The sequence below is a fragment of the Natator depressus genome, chromosome 1, assembly GCF_965152275.1.
Source record: "Natator depressus isolate rNatDep1 chromosome 1, rNatDep2.hap1, whole genome shotgun sequence".
In the NCBI taxonomy this organism is placed as follows: domain Eukaryota; kingdom Metazoa; phylum Chordata; order Testudines; family Cheloniidae; genus Natator; species Natator depressus.
The window spans coordinates 228,408,933-228,422,765 of record NC_134234.1 but is presented as its reverse complement, the minus strand read 5'-3'; the positions used below and the strand labels follow the sequence as shown (position 1 = coordinate 228,422,765).

At 42.5% G+C, this 13,833-nt stretch overlaps 1 protein-coding gene across 1 annotated transcript in view; it reads right to left on the bottom strand.

Annotated features, from left to right (window-relative positions):
- ITPR2 (inositol 1,4,5-trisphosphate receptor type 2) overlaps positions 1–13,833 on the bottom strand; it is a 337,337-nt gene that overhangs the window by 228,618 nt on the left and 94,886 nt on the right. Inside the window, exon 10 of the mRNA XM_074937228.1 lies at positions 2,780–2,824. Within this exon, the coding sequence (XP_074793329.1) occupies positions 2,780–2,824 (45 nt within the window). The remainder of the gene's footprint in view (positions 1–2,779; positions 2,825–13,833) is intronic.

The following is a 13,833-nucleotide window of genomic DNA, read 5'->3' as shown; positions in this document are numbered from 1 at the left end:
TCTGGACTAGATGCGATCATCGATCCAGCAGGTAATGTAGACAAGCCCTTAGGCACTTTGAAAATTTTATCCTAAGAGAATTAAGTGCCCTGTTTCCATTGAAATCCAATGGGATTGGGGTGCCTAACTTGCAAATGGGGTGCTTGTTTGTCACAAGCACAGAGCTCTAGTTACTGGAGCACTGGAAAATGAACCCCAATATTGCATGGAGGGGTTGGTGAGTTACTTCTTGTTTGTTTTTTATATACTTTGGAAAAAGCTTCCAAACTGACAACCCTACAGACCACAGACCTCTAACTTTATTCTACCTTAGGAGCTACAGTATGGGAAGCAACAGAACAGGCTTCCCCACGCCAGCTTTGTCTGTGGCAAGCACTCAGAAATCATGAACCAAACCCAAAAAGTTTGGCTTAAAAATCATAAGCTTTTTTAAAAAACTGGAGTTCTTTTTATTAGACTTCTAGGTTTCTGTGCCTTATAGGGTGCACTTGGTTCACATGTTCAGACTTTTCTCCACAACCATGAGGGCTAGAAATATAAATATATTTTATAAACAAAAGCAAGATTCTCAGCTACAGGAGTTGTGGCTTTGAAAAAAACATTAATTATCGCAAGCCTCAGGATAAAAATCATGAGAGTTGCCAATACTGCCACACTGTAACGGGATAACAGAATGGAAAACCTTGTGTAAGAATGCATGGTTCTTCTGTTCAGAAACACTAGGTTCAGTCGCTTGCACGAAGATTCAAAGTAGTTACTGCTGAATCATGCTAGCAGATGGGGCCAACTAGCTCCAACCTGGATATAAAGGGAAGGAGGGTGCAGATGGAACTAGGACAGAGGAGGTCCTGGAAGGAAAAACTAGGAGTGACTGTAGGTTGAGGTTTATGTTGGGTTAGTATTGCTGAGTTACCAATAAAGCCATACATCAGGAAGCGTGCTGCCAATCCTCAAAGCATTTGGCATTTTTATTAAAGCTCCAGCTTCTGGAGTCATGTGATTGTCAGAACCTCAGCAATCATTTTAAAAATATTCTAGCACAGAGAAAAGCTTGAAAACGAGTTCCCTAAAGGCTTAAAAAACAGGAGGCAAATAAAAAGGTCCCCACATTTATTTTTAAAAACCTTGTAGTTTTTAAGTCAATCTCATGATTTTTGGCTGGTGAGCGGGACAGGATTGACTCACTATTTTGAACACTTGGATTGGTTGGTAACAGATTTCCAGCAGGCTTTAACTCGACCACCTTAGCATGTGCTAACATTCAACTTGCCTTGCCGTGACTAGCATTTTAGAAGTTGTGGGTTAGATCAAGCTAGCTATCATCATCAATCACATCTTTAAATCCTAGGCAAGACTAGGCCATAGAGGGGTACATCTACACTGCAGTTAAAAACCCACAGCTGGCCAGTGTCAGCTGACTTGGGCTCACAGAGCTTGAGCTAAGGGGCTGTTTAATTGTGGTGTAGATGTTCGGGCTTGGGCTGCTGCCTTGCCAGGTTCTCGAGCCCAGAAACCAGCCCAAGCATCCACACTGCATTAAAAAGCCCCTTAGCTTGAGCCCTGTGAGACCGAATGGGCTGGCATGGCCAGCCACAGGGTTTTGATTGCAGCGTAGACCTACTCGCAGTTTCCGTATGCTCTGCTTTGGATGGGGTAGGATCTGTAAGCCAAAGCGTTTATACTCTCTCATGTGCATTTACTATGATCTGAAGAAAATCTCTAGGGATGCTAGGGTAGCTCAGTCTCACTGCTCCATGTATGAGCTTATAGACTCCTTTCTAAGGATCCAACCCTGCAAATACATTTGGGAGTAACACTTACTGCTATGAACAGCACCACTGACTTTGACAGTACGTGTCATGCACTGGTTAAATGTTTGGAGAGTCAGACCTTAGGCTATCGGCTCCTTTTGGACAGAGACTTTGTCTGCTCTGTGATCTGTACAGCTCTGAGCACTGATTCAGAACTCAACAAATAATCAAGTTTATTTTGTCCTTGGTCTCTTTGCTAAAGAGCCCAGTGCTAAAGAGCAATGTGGAAATCTGTCAACTTTGAGAAGAATTAAGACAACCAATTAATGTCACATATGCAACCACCAGACAGTATTGACTGGTTAATACCAATTACCAGCTGGTACATGCCGATATGACACTGGATTCAACCAAGTAACTTAGACATGAAAGACTCCCTAGCCCATTACCAACCTCTGAACAACTCAGTCCCCAATATAGCATAGAGGTATCATAGTGTTCCATTTGCAATTGGAAACCAAACACACTTTTATTAAGCAAGAGAAAAACTTTTCCTAACAATAGTTCTTAGTTGTGCTTTTGTTTATACAGAGAGCCCAAGGTTGGTGGTAGCAGAATTCAAAGCAGAAGGAAATCTACTCTAATAGAGGCTATGGTAATCAATATGGCTGTGATCTTTTCAATACTCCTTGACCCTCTTCTTTTTCCCTTTCCCTCTCCTGCTTTCTGGAGAACTGAAACAGTGTTTTGGCCTTATAGGAAAAGGTGAATAGACAAATACAACCACCACCACTTTGCAGTTCCATAGGACTTTCCATCCAAAGATTTCAAAGCACTTTACGAACCTTAATGAATTACACCTCCCAGTACCCTGATGGGCTACAATGATACACCAAGAGGCTGAATAATTTGTGTTTCATATGTACGTAAAACAAAAATATCCCTTCCACCCGGGGCTGATACTTTATATTAGATTGAGAATACAACAAAATATCCTGCAGTACATTTAAAGAAAGCATTCCACTTACCATGACCTTTCCTTCAGTATTCCCATCTGGATAGTGTGGATTAAGCTGAAAATGAAAAGCATTCATTATAACTTTGTTTCATCGTTTTTACACTGATTTTATACTCAGCAAGTATCCTATTTTTGCTCAGTCACCTATTATGCACATTGGCTCAGTAGTTAAAGCCAGCATCTGAAAATCAAAATTCCGGGGTTCAATTCCACCGGCTACATCTTTAGTAAAAGGGGGGGGGTGTTTTTCCATTGAGATAGAGCTAACTATGTAAAACCCTAGTGGAGACAAGGTACAGGTAATTTTTATCTCAGGGTAGCCAGTCAAAGTCAACACTTCAGCTCCCACCTGGGGTTGCCCTTGACTAACTACACTGAGGTAAAACTAGAATGCATTGTCTCCACTAGGATTTTACTTACACACACACACACACACACACACCTCTTTTGCACTGAAGACGTAGTCAAGTGGACAGTGTTTAACTGCTGGGTGACTCAGTTTAGCCATTATTACTGGAGATGATAATGCTTACTTACGTTGTAGTGGGATTGTGAAGCTTAATGAATTAAACTATTGTGAAGTAGTGAAAGAAACTTGCATGAAAGATGCTACATAATAATAAACACAAAGTATTATTGTTTAACGGCATTACTACAATTTAACTTTTGACACTGGAAGACATAGGCAAGGAGATGTTTATGTAGGTAGACATAAATCCAGACAAACACCGACGCACGATGGTTGCACATAAAAAAAACTTTCAAGAAAGATAACGAAACAGTTCTACCTCAGTATTTGCAGCATTCCCCAGTATTAGAAATACCTATGCAATATTGCAAATACTGTGATGACATTATATAGTTACCTAAACAAGTCAGTTTTAAGCACGAGCAGTGTGGTGTGCATGTATAAAGGTTATAAGTATGTGTAGTGGTTTTACTGGCATAAGTTTGAGGTAGGCAAGGGTACATCTACACTTCAAAAACAACCACACCTGAGGCAGCAAATCTCAGAATCCGGGTGTACAGACTTCGGCTCAGGCAACAGCACTAAAAATAGCAGCACAGACATTCCCGCTCAGGCTGGAGTTTGGGCTCAAACTCAGCAAGGGAGGTGGGTCTCAGAGTCTGAACTCCACTCCAAGTGAGAACATCTACACTGCTATTTTTAGTGCCACAGCACAAGTCAAAGTCTGTAGGTCCGGTACTGAGACTGCTCTGCTGCTCTGACTGATTTTGGTATTTCCTTTAGCCAGCATGACAGGCTTGAAAGTCTGCTTTAACAGCTTGTTTTCCTCCCTCTATGATGCCCACTCTAAATCCTGTCTCAAGCTCTTGCTCCCCATAACTTCTCAACAAGAACTTCAAAATAGCTCTATTACACAGAAACAGGAATGGGAGAATGAGGATAATGAATGGGACATGATAATACCAGGTTCAAAATGTATAGGAATAACACAGTTGGTCACACTGGTGGGGGAGTAGCACTATATGTAAAAGAGTCAAATAAGGTAAAATCTTAAATGAAACAAATTGTAACACAGAACCTCTACGGACAGAAATTCCATGCTTGAACAATAAGAGTATAGCAGAAGGAACAAACTACTGACCACTTGATCAGGATAGGGATGGAGACTGTGAAATGCTACAGGAGGTTAGCGAGGCTACAAAACCAGAAAGCTCAATAATAATGGAGGATTTAAATGATCTCCATATTGACTGGTTATGCGTCACTTCAAGAAAGGATGCAGAGGTAAAATTTCTAGACACCATAAATGTCTGCTTGTTGGAGCAGATAGCCTTGGAACCCACAACCAGAGAGGCAATTCTTTATCTAGTCCTAAGTGGAGCACAGGAACTGGTCCATGAGGTGACTATAGCTGAACTGCTCGATAACAGCAACCATTACATAATTAAAATTAACATCCTCGTAGAGGTGATAAAAAACCAACCATGGTAACATTTAACTTTAAAAAGCGGAACTCAATGAGGATGCTTGTTAAACAGAAATTAAGAGGAGCTATCACAAGGATTAAAAGCTTGCAAGCAGCATGGGGACTACTCAAATGAACCATAATAGAGGCTCAGACTAAATGTATAACCCAAATTAGAAAAGGACAGACAATCAGAGGACCAAAAGAATGTTGCCCTGACTAAGCAGCAGAGTAATGGAGGCAGTTATGGGCAAAAAGGCATCCTCTAAAATTTGGAAGTCAAACATAATGAGGATAATTGGAAGGAGCACAAACTGTGGCAGGTTAAGTGTAAAAAGTAAGCAAGGTAGGCCAAGAAAGAGTTTGAGAAGCAACTTGCTAAAGTTGCAAAAACTAACAATAAGATTTTTTTTTATTTACATCAGAAATAGGAAGCCTGCCCAACATACAGTAGGCCACTAGTCAACCAAGGCATTAAAGGAGCACTCAGGGAAGTGTTTGCTCTGTAACTATAAAAATGCTTGCTACAATCAGGGGAGAAGCATGACCAAGCATAAAATATTAGTTTGCCACAAGAGGTGTTATCTCCTCCCCAACACAAGAATGCCTATGGACAACAGGCAAGGCATTGTGGAACATCAGGGGACAAAAGACTTTGTTGATTGCTTTCCCACACCTCTGAAGAGGGTATATGCACAAGCCCTCATCCCATCACAGCTCGAATGGTAGACGAAAGGTAATAAAAATGCCTGACCAGAAGAAACTATTCCTCTGCTGCTTGAACTCTGAGGAGCAAAGATTTCTAGGCATAAGCAAGGGGTCCTCAGCTGTTTAGCTTGAGTTAGCCTAAATGACACAGAGAGCTGGCATATTATAACAGCTTCTATTACCTTTTGAAACCTGACTGTAACTCATGTGTGTGTATGTTTACCTGCTTTAACCTTGTAAATAACTGATTTCTTTTTCCTAGTAAATAAACCTTTAGTTTACAGGATTGGCCACAAGCATTGCCTTTGGTTTGAGATCTGAAGTACCGTTGACCTGAGGTAAGTGACTGGTCCTTTGGGACTGGGAGTAACCTGAATATTGATGTGATATTTGGTGTAAGGGACCATCTGTCACAAAAGGCAAGCTTGCCGGGGCAGCAAGATAGACGAGGATGCCCAAGGGGATTGTCTGTGACTCCATGTTAAGGCTGTGACAGCGCTTTACGAGTTCACATTTGCTACATGGTTGGTGAAATCTAAGCATAGAACACACAACCAATTTGGAGTTTTTGCATTGTTTTTTGATAGTCTGTCCTGAGGATGGTACTCTCAGTGGTGAGCCACACCAGATAGCATGACAATCGATTTTTTTTTCAAGTTTTCTCGCATTTACTCCAAAATCAAATGTTATTACTATTATTTATTATTTGTGGTGTGGTAGCACCTAGGAACCCGGGTCATGAACCGGGACACCACTGTGCTGGGGGCTGTACAAGCACAAAACAAAAAGACAGCCCCTGCCTCAAGGAGCTTGAAATAAACTACTTAAATAAGATTATTTTAAGTGCCAGTTCCAAAAACAACCTGATCCTCCAGGTCAAGATGGGTTCTTCCTGCTTGGTCCACCATCAGGAGCAATAAATGTTCTCAGGCCAAACTCTGCTCTGTTACAGTATGCAAACTCCACTCTCTTCAACAGAAATGCACAGGTGTAACTGGGGGCAGAATCTGATCCTACAATCAGAACTTAGTTAACAGTTCTGTTGATAACACACAAAAGAAAAGCAAACTGGCTCAACTTTTAGTTTTGGTACTGGAGGAATCAGAGAGAAAACTCTAAATACAGAGCAAAATCTTCAGCTACCATTAATCTGCATAACCTTGTTGATGTCTATGGGGCTCCCCGTGGGGCTAGTAGTCTGCCTGGGCAGATCACGCTGCAGGATTGGGGCCTTCAATTTTGCCATTTTTGAGTTACTTCTGCACAGAAAAATTAGACTTCTTTATAAAAACAATAAAAACTAGTAAAATATTTTCCCCACTTGCTTTGTTAAAAATGACTAAACAGATTATGCTCAAACTTTCCCAGAATAATTCAATTTTGAACTGAAACCAAATGAAAACAGAAGACCCCCCAAAAAAATTTAAAAAGAAAAATTTAAAAAAAATCTGAGGTGCATCTTTAATTACAGTATTCTTCCCACTACCACAAAAGCTATAATAAACTCCACAAAGTTAAGTTCGGATAAAGTCTTAATGCTTCAAATCCATTCCTTTTCCTGATTTATAGAATACACTTTCAGGGTCCCTCAAACAGCCTAGCAAAGAATAGGAGAGTCGCAAATAGAATGCTAGTAAAAAGTTCCCTCCATTTTTGTAGAAATCCACAATTTCTCTGCAGATATTTAGACTATAAATATGAAAACAGAACTAAAATAGGCCCTACTTGAGCTAAATGATCCTTCAGGCATTTTCAGGTCAATGGATCCGTTACAGTTCCAGTGTTACTTTAACATACAGAACTGTATTTCAACGAAACAGCCAGCATAAGGAGAAGTATGCAGCTAATATATAGTATGACTTCCAATGCTTTGTGAATTACAAAGCTCAGATCAGAGGGACTGCATAAATCATCATTTAAACAGCTTCATTGTGTGCTACTTTTTAAAAGTAGTACAGTATGTTTCCAACAGCTCCTGTAATGAAGAACCAATAACTCAACCATACTAGGCCTCCACAGCTTGTATTTCAACAATTTCAGACTTGGGCATTTTTAGCTTATGCTAGGGGGAAAGGAAAAAAAAAAAAGTACCACAAAATAACAGTCTGGGCTTCAGACCTCTAATTACTGAAAATTGATTAAGAGAAAGAGTAGAAAATGTGTTTCATTACGTGGCAAGCTTTGTGCCACTTCAGTTCCATACCTAAACACTGATCCAGGAAACGCACAAGTAACTATAGAGCAATCATCTTACAAGGGCATATCCTGGTTCCTGTGCCATACCCAAATAAAGAGGGTCAACTAAGCAGTCATAAGGAAAGCCGCACTCTGCTGCTACTCCTGCAGACCCAGAGCTAGCGGAATCAGTGTAGATGCGATGCACATAGATTGGGGAGATTTTGCACGTAGTCAAGCAGTCACAGATTCATCAGACCCAGCTCTGCACAACATCCAGCCCACCTCTAACCTCCAGATTCTCACGGAGTGGATGAAGTACAGCTGTATCATTTCTTTCACAAAACAGCACAATGAGCTATATTCTGACTTGATGCACGTGTGCACACATGGGGCTCGCACTGACGTCAATAGGCATTGTGAGAGTTTTCCTCCAGTCTATGGTCCTACGAGCATGTGCACACTGGTAATTGTAACTGCAATTTGCACAGTGTAATTCACTGGAACAGTCTGTGACTGATTCTAGTTCACTAGGGAGCTGAAACTGCAGAGAGATGAGGGCTTTGAGGGTGGTTACTGAATGGAAATCGAAGGAGGAGAGAGGGTGCTCAGCACCACATGAAGGCTCTCAGCACCTCACATGATCGAACAATTAAAAAGGAGTTTCACTGAAACAGAATTCACTAGATCAGCATCTACAATAAAAGGGATTCACAGTGTACAGAATGTAATACCTTCTTTTAAATCTAGACAGTACTAATAAATCCCGTCATCTGCAGAGTGTTATGTACTCAGACTGTGACCCATGTCTGTCTTATGTAACATGCTGGCTAAGTGTGAGAAGTCTCACTCTAGTGGCTAGTCCATCTAAAGGATAAGAGCTTCGCTCCAGTTGAAAAGATCAGATGTTGGTGTTGAAGTTCCCATGCTCAACCCCTATTGATAGTGTGCACTGGTAGAGACTTTCACAAAATGGTGGCGCATGAGATGACCTATCATGCATATTCTGGGAGCACCCTGGGGCCCCAGATAAGAGCAGGGCTGCTGTACTAGGTACTGTTACAAACACTTAGTAAAAGGCCGCCCTACCCCAAAAAGCTTACAATCTAAATAGGTAAGAGACAAAGAGTGAAAGACAGAAGGCATTAGCAGCAGCCCCATTTTACAAATGGGGAACTGAGTCAGAAATAGTGCTTTTTAAGTGACTTGCCCAAGACCACACAGGAAGTCAGTTGCAGAGCCAGGAACTGAACTCCTGAATTCCAGCCCAGTGCCTTACCCACCTGAGCATCTTCCTGCACACTTTGTTTGCTTAGAGGAGCATGTAATACTGTGCCCAGACATGCTGTATGTTACCTATAGGAGCTTGTCCATAGAAAGGATAAGAGCCTGCTATTACCACCAGTTAAGGGAGCTACTCTGTTAGATCAAATGGTAAAAGACCTAGTCCTGAAGGTCCCAAGCTCTATCCCCATTGACCACTGGAGGTTCATCACACTTACTGCAGTGAAAATAAAGTTTTAAAGTTTCTTAAGCGTGTGAATCATCTTGAATCCTCTACTAAGGTCATATTATTGGCTATATTAATGTCTCAATATTTTGTTGCCATTTTCCTGCATCTCTCTGTCATAAGATATATTTTACATTTAGCAATTTAAGTTACACATTTCAGCTTATATTGCGGATGAATGGCTTGAAACTGTCACATTTAGAAAATAAGTTGCTTTTAAAAACAGGGAAATTCAGTTAAAGTGCCTGAAAAGGCTATTTTTAGATGCTTCCTAATTAAGGGGAAGATAAAAAGCCATACTGGTTTTAACCAAATTTTGTTTAAAAGGAAAATAACATTTAAAATGTCTATCCAGGAAAAAAACGAAGTTGCTAAATTTCAACTCAAGGAGCATTTTAATGGCTGGGTTAAAAACAGGATTTCTAATGGAAACACTGACAGACAAAAAATGAAAGGAGATCATTCAAAACACAAAGCAATTTCCATTTCATTTGATATCCAACTCATTAACACTGTACCCAATCAACAGGAGCAACATACTAAAAGAAAAAAAAAAGACACTTCCCAAATCTATCATCTTCATTAAGCTTGCTTTGTTCTCTACTAACAGTACACTGATTAGCTTTCAATACATCCAAAGGACTTTTGCACAGATTCAACAGGACTTTTGTTATTATATTAACTTGCTGGAGAAATCTTGGTTATGTCTATGCTTAGATAGATTCTGTACAACATCCTTGAAGCATTTGGCACAGAGTTCCTGATTGATCATTAGATACGATACTCTAGACAATCTTCCTTGGAAGTAGGTTTAAATTCTCAAAGCCTTTTACTGTGGGATTTTTTATTTTTTTTTAAATAAGCCTTGTTTACTCTTCTTGGCTGAAGAAGAGCTGGATTGGAGGCATTGCTTAGAAAACATATTAAACAGACCAGAGCAGCGTCCAGGGAGAAAACACCACTGTTAAAGCTACCTTGTGATGCATAAGTGGTATGAATTGGACAGATCAGTGGAGAAATTCCCCCGTGCAGATAAACAATAGGCCAGTGGAAAGCTGGAACAGAATTAGCTTTAACCCATCCTGTGCCAGCTCTTCCCCAATCCCTGGTGTAAGAAGAAAGGAGGCAGCATATCAGGGGTATTTCAGGAAGAAAGGGGAAGAAGCAGCAGCAGAGCACAACTCTGCTATGCCCAAATTTACATTGATTTAAGATGGGGGCCTTGCTCCAGTGGCACCAATTACGGCTGTTCCTATGAAGCTCTAATTTGTTCAGGGGCAGCATGGCTGAGGATCAGGGATCCACAACTGGCATCATACGGTCCCTGCCGCCCCACCTCCTATTGTCCTCGTGGAACTCAGGCATGGTGGAGAACCTGCCCCATGGATTCTGATTCTCAGCTCCACCCAAACTCTGCTGAGCTGTGAGGGGGAGAAAAAGGTGGCTTTAAGCTCCCCTTTCACTTTCCTGTATGTGAGGGTAGTCCCCCAGCATAAGCTAGAACAGCCTTATGGTCCTTAGCCTCAATATCGATCATATGGAAAAAACACATTCACCTCTTCGTGGGATTAAGATCTCACCCTAAGTATGCTTTATACCTTCCAGTTATTGTTCAACACAACTAGGGAAGACCAGATTTGACATTATTGATATTTCTACAGTGAAAAACAAACAAATAAAACCCTTAAAAAAAAAAAAGCCTCTCAAATCCTTCCAGACCTTCTTCAGAAGGAAAGGAAAAGTCCAATTTAAAAAAAAAAAATCCTCAGGTCATCTTTTAAAAAGAAATAGATTAGTGGATAAACCCTCTAAGTTTTTGCTACCCAGAAAATGAAGCAAAATGAAATGAGTGCCAGACAGGAAAGAAAAAAACCAACAAATAACTTATTTTCATGAAAATAAGTTGTTATAACCATTAAATAACAATCAACATAATATTTAATTCTTCCACAATGCCTTGCATGCTAAAGCACACACATATATACAAGCACCGCTGACATACATCCAACACTGGGCTGGATGGAAATAACCTGGTAGGAAACTGGTACACAGCTCACTACACAATACAACATGGCTAAGAACACTTGGACAAAGCCCTTGCTCTCAGGGCCAGATTTTCAAAGATACTTGGACATCCAAAGATGCAGAGAGGTGCCAAGTGGGATTTTCAGAAGTGCCCAAAAATAGGCTAGGTGCCTAATTCACATTGATTTAAATGGGTGTTAGATGCCTAATCTGTTTAGGTGCTCTTGAAAATCCCACTCGGCACCTGTTGGCATTTTTAGGTGCTTAAATCCCTTTGAAAATCTGATCCTTAGCCTTGGTCTACACTAGGAGTTGAGGTCAAATTTAGCAACATTAAATCGATTTAACCCTGCACCTGTCCACACGATGAAGCCCTTTTTTTCGACTTAAAGGGCTCTTAAAATCGATTTCCTTAATCTACCCCCGATTAGCACTGAAATCAGCCTTGCCGGGTCGAATTTGGGGTACTGTGGACGCAATTAGATGGTATTGGCCTCCGGGAGCTATCCCAGAGTGCTCCATTGTGACCGCTCTGGACAGCACTCTCAACTCAGATGCACTGGACAGGTAGACAGGAAAAGGCCCGAGAACTTTTGAATTTCAATTTCCTGTTTCGCTAGCGTGGCAAGCTGCAGGTGACCATGCAGAGCTCATCAGCAGAGGTGACCATGATGGAGTCCCAGAATCGCAAAAGAGCTCCAGCACGGACTGAACGGGAGGTACGGGATCTGATCGCTGTATGGGGAGAGGAATCCATGCTATCAGAACTCCGTTCCAGTTTTCGAAATGCCAAAACATTTGTCAAAATCTCCCAGGGCATGAAGGACAGAGGCCATAACAGGGACCCGAAGCAATGTCACGTGAAACTTAAGAAGCTGAGGCAAGCCTACCAGAAAACCAGAGAGGCGAACGGCCGCTCCGGGTCAGAGCCCCAAACGTGCCGCTTCTATGATGAGCTCCATGCCATTTTAGGGGGTTCAGCCACCACTACCCCAGCCGTGTTGTTTGACTCCTTCAATGGAGATGGAGGCAGCACGGAAGCAGGTTTTGGGGACGAGGAAGATGATGAAGTTGTAGATAGCTCACAGCAAGCAAGTGGAGAAACTGGTTTTCCCGACAGCCAGAAACTGTTTCTCACCCTGGACCTGGAGCCAGTACCCCCCGAACCCACCCAAGGCTGCCTCCCGGACCCGCCAGGCGGAGAACGGACCTCTGGCGAGTGTACCTTTTAAAATACTATACATGTTTTTTAAAAGCAAGCATGTTTAATGATTAATTTGCCCTGGCATTCGTGGCTCTCCTGGATGTACTCCCAAAGCCTTTGCAAAAGGTTTCTGGGGAGGGCAGTCTTATTGCGTCCTTCATGGTAGGACATTTTACCACTCCAGGCCAGTAGCATTTACTCAGGAATCACTGTAGAACAAAGCATTGCAGTGTATGTTTGCTGGCGTTCAAACATCATCCGTTCTTTATCTCTCTGTGTTATCCTCAGGAGAGTGATCTCATTCATGGTCACCTGGTTGAAATAGGGTGCTTTTCTTAAGGGGACATTCAGAGGTGCCCATTCCTGCTGGGCTGTTTGCCTGTAGCTGAACAGAAATGTTCCCCGCTGTTAGCCACGGGGATGGGGGAGGGATGAGGGGCTAGCCACGCGGTGAGGGGAGGCAAAATGCGACCTTGGAACGAAAGCACATGTGCTATGTATGTAATGTTAACAGCAAGGTTTACCGTGAAAGAAAGAGTGTACCCCTTGTTCTATAAAATGTGTCTTTTTAAATACCGCTGTCCCTTTTTTTTCTCTCCACCAGCTGCATGCGTTTCAAGGATCACAGGATCTTCTCCTTCCCAGAGGCTAGTGAAGATTAGAAGGCAAAAAAAACCTCGCGATTAAATGTTCTCTGAGCTCATGCTGTCATCCCACACTGACAGAGCACACACGAATGTGTGGAGGCAGACAATGTCAGACTGAAGGAAAGCACAAAATGACCGGGAGGAAAGGTGGTAGGCTGAAGAGAGGACTGAAGCTGAAAGGTGGTGGCAGCGTGATGAGAGGAGGCAGGATTCAATGCTGAGGCTGCTGGAGGATCAAACTAATATGCTCCAGCATATGGTTGAGCTGCAGGAAAGGCAGCTGGAGCACAGACCGCCACTACAGCCCCTGTGTATCCAACCGCCCTCCTCCCCAAGTTCCATAGCCTCCTCACCCAGACGCCCAAGAACACGGTGGGGGGGCCTCCAGCCACCCCACCCCACCCCAGAGGATTGCCCAAGCAACAGAAGGCTGGCATTCAAGAAGTTTTAAAGTGCTGTGTGACCTTGTCCTTCCCTCCTCCACCACCCCTCCTGGTGCTTCTCTCCTCCACCACCCCTCCTGGCCTACCTTGGTAGTTATCCCCTATTTGTGTGATGAATTAATAAAGAATGCATGAATGTGAAGCAACAATGACTTTATTGCCTCTGCAAGCGGCGATCGAAGGGAGGATGGGAGGGTGGTTAGCTTACAGCAAAGTAGAATGAACCAAGGGCGGGGGGGGGGGGTCATCAAGGAGAAGCAAACAGAACTTTCACACCGTAGCCTGGCCAGTCATGAAACTGGTTTTCAAAGCTTCTCTGATGCGCACCACGCCCTCCTGTGCTCTTCTAACCACCCTGGTGTCTGGCTGTGTGTAACCAGCGGCCAGGTGATTTGCCTCAACCTCCCACCCCACCATA